The sequence below is a fragment of the Coregonus lavaretus genome, assembly GCF_964263955.1.
Source record: "Coregonus lavaretus genome assembly, contig: HAP1_SCAFFOLD_172, whole genome shotgun sequence".
NCBI lineage: Eukaryota > Metazoa > Chordata > Actinopteri > Salmoniformes > Salmonidae > Coregonus > Coregonus lavaretus.
This window is the reverse complement of record NW_028156410.1, coordinates 824,587-838,551: the sequence shown is the minus strand read 5'-3', so window position 1 is coordinate 838,551 and position 13,965 is coordinate 824,587. Positions and strand designations below refer to the sequence as shown.

General features: G+C 42.1%; 2 protein-coding genes across 2 annotated transcripts in view; both read right to left on the bottom strand.

The window, feature by feature from the left end:
• LOC311126373 (switch-associated protein 70-like) overlaps positions 1-7,606 on the bottom strand; it is a 29,465-nt gene extending 21,859 nt beyond the window's left edge. Inside the window, exons 1-5 of the mRNA XM_084200381.1 lie at positions 7,386-7,606; positions 5,837-5,977; positions 4,009-4,182; positions 3,633-3,860; positions 3,226-3,372 (exon numbers count right to left, since the gene is read on the bottom strand). Coding sequence (XP_084056507.1) covers positions 3,226-3,372; positions 3,633-3,860; positions 4,009-4,182; positions 5,837-5,977; positions 7,386-7,514 — 819 coding nt within the window. The 5' untranslated portion in view covers positions 7,515-7,606. The remainder of the gene's footprint in view (positions 1-3,225; positions 3,373-3,632; positions 3,861-4,008; positions 4,183-5,836; positions 5,978-7,385) is intronic.
• Positions 7,607-7,972: 366 nt separating this feature from the next.
• LOC311126370 (wee1-like protein kinase 1-A) lies at positions 7,973-13,255 on the bottom strand. Its single transcript, XM_084200377.1, has 10 exons — positions 12,311-13,255; positions 11,768-11,985; positions 11,185-11,251; positions 10,922-11,094; positions 10,539-10,807; positions 10,357-10,446; positions 10,169-10,254; positions 9,898-10,068; positions 9,586-9,731; positions 7,973-9,354 (listed from the first exon to the last, which is right to left on the bottom strand). Exons 1-10 carry the CDS (start codon positions 12,785-12,787, stop codon positions 9,201-9,203), a joined length of 1,851 nt encoding a protein of 616 aa, XP_084056503.1. The 5' UTR covers positions 12,788-13,255; the 3' UTR covers positions 7,973-9,200.
• Positions 13,256-13,965: the final 710 nt, after the last annotated feature.

The following is a 13,965-nucleotide window of genomic DNA, read 5'->3' as shown; positions in this document are numbered from 1 at the left end:
ATTTCCACCAGTCTAATGTCCATTGCTCGTGTTTCTTGGCCCAAGCAAGTTTCTTCTTCTTATTGGTGTCCTTTAGTAGTGGATTCTTTGCAGCAATTCGACCATGAAGGCCTGATTCATGCAGTCTCCTCTGAACAGTTGATGTTGAGATGTGTCTGTTACTTGAACTCTGTGAAGCATTTATTTGGGCTGCAATCTGAGGCTGGTAACTCTAATGAACTTATCCTCTGTAGCAGAGGGAACTCTGGGTCTTCCTTTCCTGTGGCGGTCCTCAGGAGAACCAGTTTCCTCATAGTGCTTGATGGTTTTTGCGACTGAAACTTTCTGGATTGACTGACCTTCATGTCTTCAAGTAATTATGGACTGTCGTTTCTCTTTGCTTATTTGAGCTGTTCTTGCCATAATATGAACTTGGTCTTTTACCAAATAGGGCTATCTTCTGTATACCCCCCTACCTTGTCAAAACACAACTGATTGGCTCAAACGCATTAAGAAGAAAATACATTCCACAAATTCACTTTTAACAAGGCACACCTGTTAATTGAAATGCATTCCAGGTGACTACCTCATGAAGCTGGTTGAGAGAATGCCAAGAGTGTGCAAAGCTGTCATCAAGGCAAAGGGTGGCTACTTTGAAGAATCTCAAATATAAAATATATTTTGATTTGTTTAACACTGTTTTGGGGTTACTACATGATTACATATGTGTTATTTCATAGTATTGATGTCTTCACTATTATTCTACAATGTAGAAAATAGTAAAAATAAAGAGAAACCCTTGAAGTAGTAGGTGTGTCCAAACTTTTGACTGGTACTGTAGGTAATCCTTTCGCAGATGTTTTGAAAGATATCACGTAGTAGAACTGCAAAGGTCTTGCTCTCCACTTTCTGGAGGACCGAGTTTCGAAATCCGTGGAATGCACGGTGGTATTAGAGTATGATAGCTAAGGAGATACCCTGTAGCTCAGTTGGTAGAGCATGGCGCTTGCAACGCCAGGGTTGTGGGTTCGTTTCCCATGGGGGGGGGCAATATGAAAATGTATGCACTCACTAACTGTACGTCGCTCTGGATAAGAGCGTCTGCTAAATGACTCAAATGTAAAATGAGATGGAGAAAAGAGAACACACAGAAGGCTGTTGTATAAAACACCTGTCTCCAGATTACATCTTCAAACTAAGGCAACCGGGACAGCGGGAGAAGCATCCATCCATGTATACAGGTAAGATAGTCTAGATAGCTACATTTTCAGAAATTACAAATTTTTGACATTTTACATATTTAGCAGATGCTCTTATCCAGAGCGACTTACAGTTAGTGAGTGCATACATTTTTTGTATTTTTTTATACTGGCCCCCCGTGGGAGTCAAACCCACAACCCTGGCATTGCAAACGCCATGCTCTACCAACTGAGCTACATCCCTGCTGGCCATTCCCTCCCCTACCCTGGGCCAATTGTGCGCCGCCCCATGGGTCTCCCGGTCGCGGCTGGCTACGACAGAGCCTGGATTCGAACCAGGATCTCTAGTGGCACAGCTAGCACTGCGATGCAGTGCCTTAGACCACTGCGCCACTCGGGACACGTTTCTAATTTTGTCAGAAAGTCGTTTTCATTTAAAGTTAAAGCGTACCGTTAGCTGGCTGGCTCGCTAGCTAACGTTACGTGTATGATCTGTGTAGTAATATTATTTGTATTGCAGAGCCATTTGCATTGCTAGTTATAGTCTAATTTTAGCTAGCTAGCTAACATTGAACCTTGTTGGTTAGCTACCTGCAGATTCATGCAGGGTAGTAACGTTATGAGTTGGGGTTATGGTTCATTGTTTAGCTAGCTAGCGAGCTAGCTAAAAATCTAAACAAAATACTCTACTATGCGAGTAACCATTTCAATAGAATGTTCATGATGTCACTGCGACAACTGTCGATAGACGTAGCTGGTAAATTCGCTTTGGCTATCTACTCCGATTTCAGAGCACTTGACTGAGTGTGCCAGAGCGCAGAATAACTGACGAATTTACGAACGCTCAACACCTGTTGAATATGGCCGGTGTCAATAAACGTTGGCAAAAAAGTGTAAATAAATTGTTGCCAGCAGCACAGTTGCAGTCACCAAAGCTCTGGATAACATAAAAACAGCCTAACCAGCTCTGCTACGGCGAGTAAAATGGTCAGAGTGAGCTGTTCCCTCATTTGTGTCTGGAAGTAGCTAGCAAGCATGCTTGACTGCTGTTGTTAGGTCAGAACGCTCGGATCAACCCTACTCCTCGGCCAGAGCGTCAAGTGTGCGCTCTGAACTCTCCGAGATAGAAGCGCTCTGAATTTACGAACGGACAATCTGACAACGCTCTGAGTTTACGAACATCCAGAGCGCACCCTGAGCACACTCTGGCACTCCAGATTGAATTTACAAACACACCTGTAGAATAAACCAGCCTTTAGTCTTGAAATCTTTGGTTGTTTAGTACATGGCCTCACATTGTGAATCCTTAAAGAGGTGGGTGTGGCTAAAGCTTAAGAGGGTGTGAACAATGCTGAATGGGTGTAGACAAAGAAGAGCTCTCCAGTAGGTGTACCAAAACATTCAAGAGCCATTTTCTCAAAAGTGAGGTTACAAGTTTATCATCTTTCAAAGCAGAATTACTTTCCCATTGTTCCTCAACTGTTGTGCATGATATACCATTTTCTAGCTTTGAGTCTCTACTTTTATCCAATGTAAAAAACATAATTTCAAATGTTGCTACATAAGACCGAATCGAGCGCGTTCGGTCACATTTGGCATTACTGCTATTAGCCAATAGAAAGGCATTGAATAACAGATTCACTACATTGTACAGATTCACTACATAATAGTTTGTCGGCCAAACCGTTCGGACGCTACAGACGTTTTCGTGAACAGACAGACTTTCGGGATGTCTCATGGTCTGACAAACACCACTCTAGCTCTGCCACCTTTCACCGCAAATATCGGCGGATGCGGTGGATTGAGATGCAGCCCATGCAAATAAACAGATATCTCTAGCATAAACAGACGGATTTTGATAGAGATTGTTTTATTATGTTAATTACATTTCCGCGGGGCCGCGGAAATTGTAGGCTATGGGTGAACAATGTCAAAGGAAGCTGGTTAACAAAGGTGGGCTAGCAAGCATTCCAATGCTCCTCACAGTTGATTTAGGAGATAAATGATCGCATTAAGAATGACCAAAGGAATAATACAGTGTTATTACCTCCACACAACAGTTGCGGTCCAGCAAAATTTCCCCCTTCTTGTCAGTGAGGTCCTCACTCACATAGTATGACATAGAGTTTGGTCCAAGCACAAACCAGCGCTCCGTCCAATTTTTCCTTTTGTGGCCTTTTTTCATCATGTAGCCCTTCAGGAAAAAATACATGAATCTGTCACACTCAAGATATCGTATCTATATCTATTTGATTGTTACCACCGGCAGAGGTCTAACAGAGGTCAGTATAGAGTAGACAGTCACTGTGTCCCAAATGGCACCCTATTCCCTATGTAGTGCAGTACTTTTGACCAGAGCCCTATGGGTCCTGGTTAAAAGTATTGCACTACATAGGGAATATGGTCCCATTTGGAATGCAGAAAGAGCAGTGAGAGAGGGTACCGCAGGCGAACCTGTCTGAGCACATCCAGTATGAGCTCCTGGAAGACCTCAGAGATGCCCATGGACAGGGTCTGGCGGTTCATGCCCTTACTGAAGTGGCCCAAGCCAACCAGCTCTATCAGCTCCCAGACACTCAGGCATTGCTGCTTCCTGTTCAACGTGAGCTTGTAATCCTCAAACCTCTCCTGATTCCAAATGCCTCCCATGGCCTCCATCAGCTTCCACAGGAAGTACTCAATCTGGAGGGGGAGGAGAGGAGGAGAGGAGGAGAGGACACAGCGAGTCAGTCCTGTGGTATGAATGGGAATTATTTTAACTGGAAGAGCATAATTACTGCTAAACAAATAAGTTATGTATGTGTATTAGAGGTGTTGTCTTGTCTCTCACTTCCTCTATGATGATGACCAGTGGGTACCTGTCTTCAGACAGAAAGTTGAAGATGCACCAGACCTTGAAGGCGTCATCGTTGGAGATGAGAAGATGGCTCATGTTGATGTTTTTCTTGAAACACAGTGTCCAGCACACATTGTTGAACTCCAGTATGTCAAAGTTATCCCTAACCTGTAATTAACATAAACAAAGCCAACATTTACACAAAACAGAACAAAACAACTTCCCCTATTTTTCTTCAACATACTGTAAGTAAGGGCAATACGATTAGAAAGGGTCAGTAGTAGCCTAATATTTCTCTGCCCTACGTATCAGCCCACGGGATGTGAAGTACAAACATAATGTTCTTCGTCTCTTCATTTCAATTCAAGTCAGATTCCGGAGGAGAAAGGCAAGGAAATAGCCCCAAGTACAACTAGTGCTAGGACTAAAGCAGTTTACTAATTGACATCAGTGTTAGTGTTATTGCTATGGAAACAGTTGGCAAGCCTTGCAAGTCTACAGATGTGGGCTACATCTGAAGGTCTGCCAACTAGAGAACTCAGGACAAAAACTTTGAAGATCACTTATTGCTTTATCACTGGTGTTTACCAAGTCAGTGCATTCATTACCAATGGCTGACAGATTGAATATTAAAAAGGACACAAGTAATTATTATCTCTCCGGTGCCAATAGATGGGCCTTTAAAATCTTCCCTACCATGCAGTGCCGAAATCATAATAAAACTCCTTGTATGCTATTTTTATCTCACTCGAGTTGTGTTCTGATTATGAGTGGGTCTCTATACATTTGCCATCACAAAAAGGGTCCCCGGCCCCATAAAGTTTGAGAACCCCTGCAATACGTGTAACAACAAGGTGTTTACCAATCAGATTGTGAAGCTTTTCTAGAAAACAGACTCAGAGAAAACCAAAGACTCTGTGTCATGCAATCATCATGTCATGGAATCTATCTATAGTAGTGTGTGTGTTAACCCTTCACTTCTAAATGCAATCTATGACACAGGAGGAAATGGGAGTAGCTGATGTAAGCTGAATGAACATTTGTTTTGAAACTAAGGCTATATTTTCTTGCACTCATTGAAGTAATTTTCAGCACACATGTTTTTTTCTTCCGATAACTCACAATGTCTCACACCTCCTTGATGGCTGTGAAACAGAACAATTCTCCCACTCCCACAGTAGACCTACCATAACAATGGCAGCCTTGTTCAAGGTCAAACAGATCCTGCGTACTCCATTTATTTCTCAAAAGCAATACATTTTAATATGGGTGACATGCATAAACTAAGATAAATACTGAAAATAGCAATAATGCTCATCATATTATGAGCAAGGAGAGTCATTTACAGAAAAACATTGATTTAAACAATTTTTCTAAAGGCACCCATAAAACACTTCCCATTAAGGCTTATCATCCCCTATGGGGATAAGGCACTCCAGAGTTACACCTCATACTCAAGTATCTGTCAACCTAGGGGCTATGTCCATTCTAGTGATTCTATTTCTGTGGACCCAACACCCTGATGAAATCACCAAACAGAGACCTCCACTAACAGACCCACTGAGGTGAGGTGAGGAGAGGAGGCAGGATGACGCAGGTGCTCAGCAGCCTGAGTGCAATGTCTGCATTGTTAGGAGCTAGTAACATTAGCATTTCGCTGCACCCACTACCACTACAACATCTGCTAAGCTGTGTACCCGACCAATCAACTTTGATTTGAAGTCTGACAACTCCTTGTCACTTATTGGCATGACAATGAGCAATGGAGTTGGAAAGAGCAAAAACAGATCTGGCACCAGGCTAGGTGCTCGTTACTACTCACCTTGTCCAGTATGAACCTATTGAGGTAGGGCATGTATCCCTGGTTGGACACAGGGCCCTCATCATCATCCTTAAAGTGCTCCTCCAGGGCCACCGGGTCATGGGGAACCTTCATCACGGTGCACAGGTTATGAGAGAGCACCTATAGAGCCACAGTCAGATCAGTTATGCAGTCAGGGAAACTGTTGCTGTCATAGTAATATCATTCACCAGATACTTCCTCCCAATGCTCAGAAGCATATTATACAGGCTATGAACAATGAGTCAGAGGGCAAGGTTACTGTCATACTGTTGGTATTCACTGGGCATAGTAGAAAGATGATGTTACAGTAATATCGGGGTGTCCAAGGGATATCAAAAAGATTCCTCATACAAGTGGGCATCATACTCCCATTAACACAATTACAAGGTGATTTTTCAAAAGGACCTCTGTTTCGTCTAAGATCACATTGACATGCATGAAAAAGCACGTGTTGCTGTCAGTTCAAGCATCGCTGCCCAAGTGTGTTGAAAAGGTCACTGTTGAGATGTAGAGTGAAGTAAATATATCAAAATAAATCGTATGATATGTATAAACAAACCACTCATGAACATCTATAATCTAGACAAACGGAACAGACTGGACTGTCTGAAAAACAATATTAACATTTACGAGCCAGTCAAACTCAGTGCTGAGTTATGATGTTCACTATGCAGTGTTGTGATAGGTCAGGTGCATTTTAGGTGCTGAATGAAAGGGGAAAATACATATTTTCCAGACGTCTATGTTTGGCCAAATAATATCCGGACCAGAAATCAACATCCGGACGTTGAAATCAAGGCCAGTCTGGACTGCACCAAAAAATGTTTAGTGGAGTGTCTTCATTAGAGCCTGGCTGGCACACAGACCACCAGGCAGGCAGACAGCCAGACCCAGACAGGAAAACAAGCCCTACCCTTCCAAAGCAGTGCCCCTTGCCTTTTACAAGCCCAACACTCTTACTGTAGATTCTGTCCAAGTTACAGAATATCGTGTGTAAGGCACGATTATCCAAAAGGCATACATGTCCCACATTCATTGGTATCTTTCATGCCATAATCAACAAAGGTTATCTCCATAGAATCATTGTTATTCCTGTTTTTGTGAGAAAAGGCTAAACGTAGACATGAGTAAGGGAAAATACTACTGATGTGAGCAGAAACTGTCTGAGTAGCCTGTGAGTTGAGGGACAGCAGACGTTTGTCTTTCCTTTGCTGTTGATGTTGCCGACTGAATTATCACTTGGCAGTTGACACAAAGTTCCCAAATGCGAGGGAAGCGAAGCAGCACATAAAATGACTGTGTACACTGAATTCAATTGAATATCTCAGACACATGGTCAAATCTTTTTTTCTCTCCAGCTGATCATAACTTTTTGTTTGGGTCTGATATTCGGATCAGCAACATGATAAAATATCCCGAGGTTAGAATTAATTTTAATTTGGGTATTTTATCAAAAAGCAAACAATCGTTAATTTTACTTCATTATGGAATAATACTGTAGCTCTACTAGCTAAGCTTTAAAGCCTACCTTAAGCTGTGATTTGGACACTTTCCCACTTTGCTCCACGTCCAAGGCTGTGAATGCGTGCCATATTGACTTCAGAAGTTCATCTCGTAGTAATCCCATTTTCGTAGCCCCTGGTGCGCTCGATGTCATAAAGTAAAACTGCAACTTTTCCCAAACACTGATACATAAAACAGTCACGTGATCGAGTGTCGCAGCAGGAAAATAAACTTCTATCACCCAATGACTGAATGGTAGCGCCACATAGCGCATAGTTGTCAAACGTGTTGCAAATTTTAATCAGTAGTCAACCGTGATGAGTAAACGGTCAGTTGGCCACAAATAATTGCTTAATAAAAACATGTCCCGACAATGAACAAGCCGATGTTGCAATGTTGGTACAGACGATCAATTTACAAGAAACCATATTATGAAACAAAGTTTCAGTCTGTATAATCTGAAAGAAAATCTCCTCACATTTATTATCATTAGATATCTCGTCTTTCCCAGACTACCATGTGTAGTCCCATGTTATTTGTATACTGTCACTATTTTGTATGTTCTTTTACAGCAACATTCATCCATAAACATTTGACAGTTCCAAGGCATCCTTATTATCGGGAATGAATTTATTGAAATTGGAACAAGTAACATGAAACCAATAGCTGTCAAAATTATCTACATGTATATTATGCATCGTTGTAAAACATGAGACAATGTAAATGAGTCAATAATGCTACAGTTATAGGTTTTGAACAGAGGGAGAGAAGTCCAAGCTTAAAATACTGACTTTACTAAAACAATTGTTCAGTGGCTCCGTGCATCGTATATAAAATACAATGACACCGGGGCTTGACACAATGATCCACTTCGACCAACCGCATCACACACGATTGGATGACTCATCATGAAAAACGAACATGAGTAAAACATCTTAAAACAATCAGTGTACAAAACTCAGTACATAATGAACTTCAGATAGGAAATGTATTACAGGCGCAACACATTGAAATTCCATGTTTTACAGAAGAGATTGATTACTGAAACTATTCTAAACTTTTGAATGGAATTTATAAATTCACTGAACTCTACTACAGTTCAAGACAAACCAACATATATAGCAGCAGTATGCATTTTTACATTTAGCAGATGCAGTAGTGAGTGCATACAATTTCATACTTTTCGTACTGGTCACCCGTAGGAATCAAACCCACAACCCTGGCTTTGCAAGCGATATGCTCTACCAACTGAGCAAAACAGGATGCAAACAGTATGCATAAGGCAAGTTCAAAGTGCTCATTGTATCATTCTTAGTCAATGGTCCAGTTCCACTACCTGACATCAGGTAAAACACAGACAGTAAGGTGCACATTTGTATCACACCATCCCAAACCCTCACACTGGCAACAGAAAGTTCTAGCATGCACCCACATTTCATTAAAAACAAAACCGGCTTTGTTCTTTAATACCAATTGCCAGAACATGCCAAGTGCTTGGGAAGGTCACAACCCTTTCACTCTTTAGAGTCAAATACATTTGGTCCATTGTCTTACTAACCCTTTCCAAGTACCAAACAGTAAGAACTATCATAGTCGGTTTGTACGCTTTGAAGCCCATCTGTCCATGTCTGCATAAGGAGGCCTTCCCAGTTCACTGTCGAGTGCAACCAGGGTCGTATTCATTAGCGCACACGGTAGCAAAACGTTTTGCAACAGAAAACAAGCATTTCTATTTGGACAATTTCAGGTAGTCCCTAGCCGTTTTGGTCTGTTTGTTTCCATGTCGTGCCTAGTGAATACGACCCAGTCTGATACCCATTTGGGTTGGCAGTTGGCCCTCTCAGTAGATGGTCAGGCTAACTGAGCGGTTCATCTTCTTGCCGATGAGCCTGGAGCTCCTGCTGGACTGGAGGGTGGAGCGCGTCAGGACCCTATCAGAGGTCAGAACCTTCTCCTCCGCAGCTACTTTGGCCTGCTGGGCCTTCTTCAGCTCCCTGCACGAGAGAAAAACACATTGTTAGAGAAGCCATTGATAACTACCAAGAAAATAGTAATTACATCTGAAATGGATTCCTGAATCCTTAAAGAGTAGGTAGCATCATGTAATTTCTTCACAAAACTAACACTATGTCGTAGTATTCTCCCCAACAGTCATACTTACGATACGATAACAAATGAAAAAGTAAGGAAAGCCTTGAGACATGACATATGAAGAGTGTACGTACTTCTGCAGAAGCGCATTTTTGAACTTCTCTGCGTTGAGTTCCACACGGAGCTGGTCAGCGCTCATGCGGGAGGCAGTGAGGAGGACGGGGTGCTTGGTGAGGGAAGATGCAGACGGCCTCCTGGCAGGGTCAGGGTGGATCATCAACTGCAGCACACAGAGAAGACATTAATACCACTAATTAAACATTATTACTAATGCCTGTCCTGCACACAAACCACCATTGCAGAATGAAGCACTGCATCCAATATATGCACACTATGTAGGGAAAGTGTGCCGTTTGGAACGCACCCCTTGTCGTTTCTAGTCATACCTTCAGTAAACTTAGGAATTCCTGTGAGAGCACTTGAGGTATCGCAGGTAGTTTTCCTTGTCTGATGTCATGCCACTTGTCACCATTAGTTGGGAGTGGTTCAGCTCCTGAGGCACTGATCACAGTCAGTGATAGGGCAAAAATATCTGCCCTGGTGAGGTTTCTGTAGTCCTGAAAAACATGTTGGTTCAGTTTTGTTACGTCACATAAGATGGATTTTGAATAATTTAACAAATGAGGTGGTATGGGGGAGGAGGAGTTATCCAATTACCTCTTGTAAGACTTCATTGGCCAGATACCTGCTGTCCCCTTCTTCAACTTGAGGATTGTCCATCCTGGTCACATGGCCAAGATCACCTGAGGGAAAAATACAAAAACATTAGAATCAGGCTGCCTGGTCGACAAGTCCACTCAATTATTAGCTTGTTTCATTTGCATGACGTTATACTTTTTAAGTACCTATTTTGTAAACAACATTTGTATTTGGTCCTTCATCATCGTCAAATTCACCGACACACACCACAGTCCTCCGGGATAAGAAGATGTTGCCTGAGAAAAAGTAAAGCACGGCAAGTGTTAAATCATAAATATTCAATTTGATTGAATAGCGGAGCTGTATCCAAACCTCTGCAGCTACTTACTTGGCTTGATGTCCATGTGAACCAGTGAGGTGGAGTGAATGTACTTCAGTCCACGGGCCACCTGAAGGAGAAGGTCCTTGAGGTCCAGCTGAGAGAAGAAGCGCATGGTTCTGTAGTTCTCTGTGACCACGTCTGCCAGTGTGCCGCCGTTACAGTACTCATTCTGTATGAGCATATGGTCATCCTCTGACCAGGCAGAGTAGTACCTCACCACATGGGGGTGCTGTCCCAAGACAGCGTGGGCGTACACCTCCCGGAGTGCATTCTGTCTGAGGAAAACAGAACACAATATTAGCACAAAAATGACATAGCATTAAGGTGAATTAGTCGTTTCAATTTATACGTGGATTGTCAACTTTTCAAAATCCATGGGCTTCTCTTACTCGTCTACAGATCCAGCGAGGGGCTTCTTTGAGCGTTTGATGGCGTAGATGCAGCCATCAAGTCTTTTCACACATTTGAAGACAGAGCCAAACTCCCCAGACCCTATCTTCTCCAGCTCATGAAACTCTGTGGCATATCTTGACATCATGTTGCTATCCAGAAGAGTCATTCTCTGCAAGAAAAGGACAGCGTTGCTTAGACACTTATCTAAAGCACAATGAGTGTGTGTAATAAAGCTATATTAGTGATTACAAAAATGTACCTTTGACGGTGGAATGATGTCCTCTTCACACTCTGCATCACTGGCTTCCATGTCCTCTCCACATGAGCTGTAGAGACAAAGGAAAGTAACCAAAATGTGTTATATCACATTTCAACCACTGGAGGGCAGACAATCCCTACAAGTGCCCCTTGTGAGTGTGACCATGTGGCTTTAGGTTGCTGCCAACAAGCATGCAATAGTCAACCGATTTAACGCACACTGCAGAAGCATGTCTGAATCTATTGTCAACTAAGAATAGGCCATGCTCCATTTACACCAACAGAAATAAGTATCTCCCAATTCTAAGAGACTTTTTTTTGAGTTGTCTAACAGTCAGAGGAACTCGAGTTGTGGCATGGTAGTAAAATATGATCTACTTTACAACACTTGGCAAACCGCAACTACTTTTGAGTTTTAGAAAATGGTTCAGACAAACAAGAGTTCCACAACTACCTTAGGATAGGGGAGAGCATAAAGAGGAAATGGAGTTCATTATAGGTCAGTCCCATTAGAGTCCCACTCCCACAAAATCCCAATGTAACAGCTGGTAGATAATGACATCAGTACAAGGTTCTTCTCTTACTCATTCCTGTGTGATCTCTTTCTGTTGTTCCTTTGTAACGTTGCTGTCTGGATCAGTAATGAGTCAGGGGTGAATGGATTGATGTTGATCATGGGTGTCTGTCTACTCCTGCTGTCTGTGTGTGTTCTTCCTGTTGAGTCCCCATTCATGTAGACACCTACTCCTACCCGGTGGACTGTGGATCCTGTGGCCTCTGCCCTGGCTCTGGACAACAGACTCTGAAAGGGAAATGATGTTGCATTAGATAAGAATAACATTTTTATGGTTGGTGAGGGTCATATGAATACAAATAATAGGAAAAATAAGTCACAAGGAGATCAATGATTCAGGGAAAACTCAACTCTCCCATTGCCCTTAACAAATGGTAATAGAGACTATTCTTCAGTCTCAAGTTCAAACATGTTGAAGACAGAAATATAACTCTTGCACAGTGGCTGGTTATCTCTGGCTGAAAACTTTAAAATATATAATTTGATCTGACCTTATATTATGGATCTGAAAGAATAATTTGAGAACAATAACATGTTACTGTAGTTAACCCACCTTCGGTGTGTGGGGGACATCAAATAGCCGGAGTTTTCTGAAGGTTTTATGGGGCGGCGTGTCCGGACAATCAGGAATGGGAGAGCTCCCATCCTCCTGATTGTCGGAAAACTCCGGGGACGAGCTGTTGTAGTTCTTATAGTAGGGCCGGGTCCCTTTTCTAGGAGAAGGGGACCCCTTCATCAAGTAAGTCCCTGGTGATTTTAGGGGAGAAAGACATCCAAACCCCTCCTCATCCCAAAGTTCAACGCGATCCTCCGCCGTAGGTATCTTCATGGTGCTGTTACAGACGTCTTGGTTTAAGTTGGAGTTCTGTCTCGGCGATTGCACTGGAGAGTACATTTCGGCGAGGCGAGACTCGACTCCAATGCTGTTGTTGCCATCGTCCTCGCCGTCGCTCTGGTTGAAGTCTAGTCTCTGTCGAATAGGTCCCATCTTCGGGGACGTACTGACAAACATTCGGCAACTGTAACTCATCACTTCCCAGGCGCAGTAACGTTGGCTGTAACGTAAAAGTGGCTAGCGGCGTTAATCGTTTTTCAAATTATCCCGAGTAGCTTGACATCTGTGTGCCCATGGCGCTACAATCTTGAGTCAATTCGTAATCCAAAATGACGTTGCTAGCAAGAAGCTAGCTAAGTAATTTAGCTAACGTTCGCTCACTAGCTTTGTAAGTAAAGAGGTTAGCTAGCTAGCTTCGTCCCATAAGGAGCAGCACGCCGTACTGGCAAACGCACGATAAATTATGCTGAGCGCTTATTTACTACAAAAAAACAAAAATAATTACTCTAGTACTTGTGTCTAGCTGTCAAAATACTTAAAACACAGGTAAAATAATGCAGTCGACTGTTTGTTTACCCGAAATATTGTTGTCACAACTTCTTCTGCCCATACTGCTCCGTGACCGTTGGCAGAATTATTCCGATCTTCAGCCAATGAGAACACATTCCTGAAGTTTGAAACGTGGGCGTTACTTCCTCTGAAGCAAAGTTTTACGTCACTAAGTAAATTTCTAAGACGAACGTCACTTTGGCGCGAATTGAATCCTTTGATCTTTTTCATCCTTTGAGGCGTTTAATTAATTTGTCCGCAACATTTTTTTTATTTTTATTTCACCTTTATTTAACCAGGTAAGCCAGTTGAGAACAGGTTCTCAGAAGTCAGAAATACAACAGAAAATATATATACAGTGTGTGCAAATGTAGCAAGTTATGGAGGTAAGGCAATAAATAGGCTATAGTGCAGAATAATTACAATAGTATTAACACTGGAATGCTAGATGTGCAAGAGATTATGTGCAAATAGAGATACTGGGGTGCAAAAGAGCAAAATAAATAACAATATAACATTAGTCCCCCTTGTGCTGTATTGTAATTAATTGCCCTTGATCGGATTAGCTGATCGTCTAGCATTCATAATAGAAGTTGATTATTTCTGATATTGCTTGGTATATCATTAAGTATTTACACAAAAAGCCAATATGCCCAAAAATCATAAAAAATCTTATGTTGATAAGAATTGTCAACTGCTCATATAATAGTTTGAGTTGATGACGTAAATATGTGGTAGAAACATTTTAAGCTCTTGCATAAACAAATCATACTGAGTCTTACACATACAAATAAATTCAATAAAATACTAATCAATATCCTGTT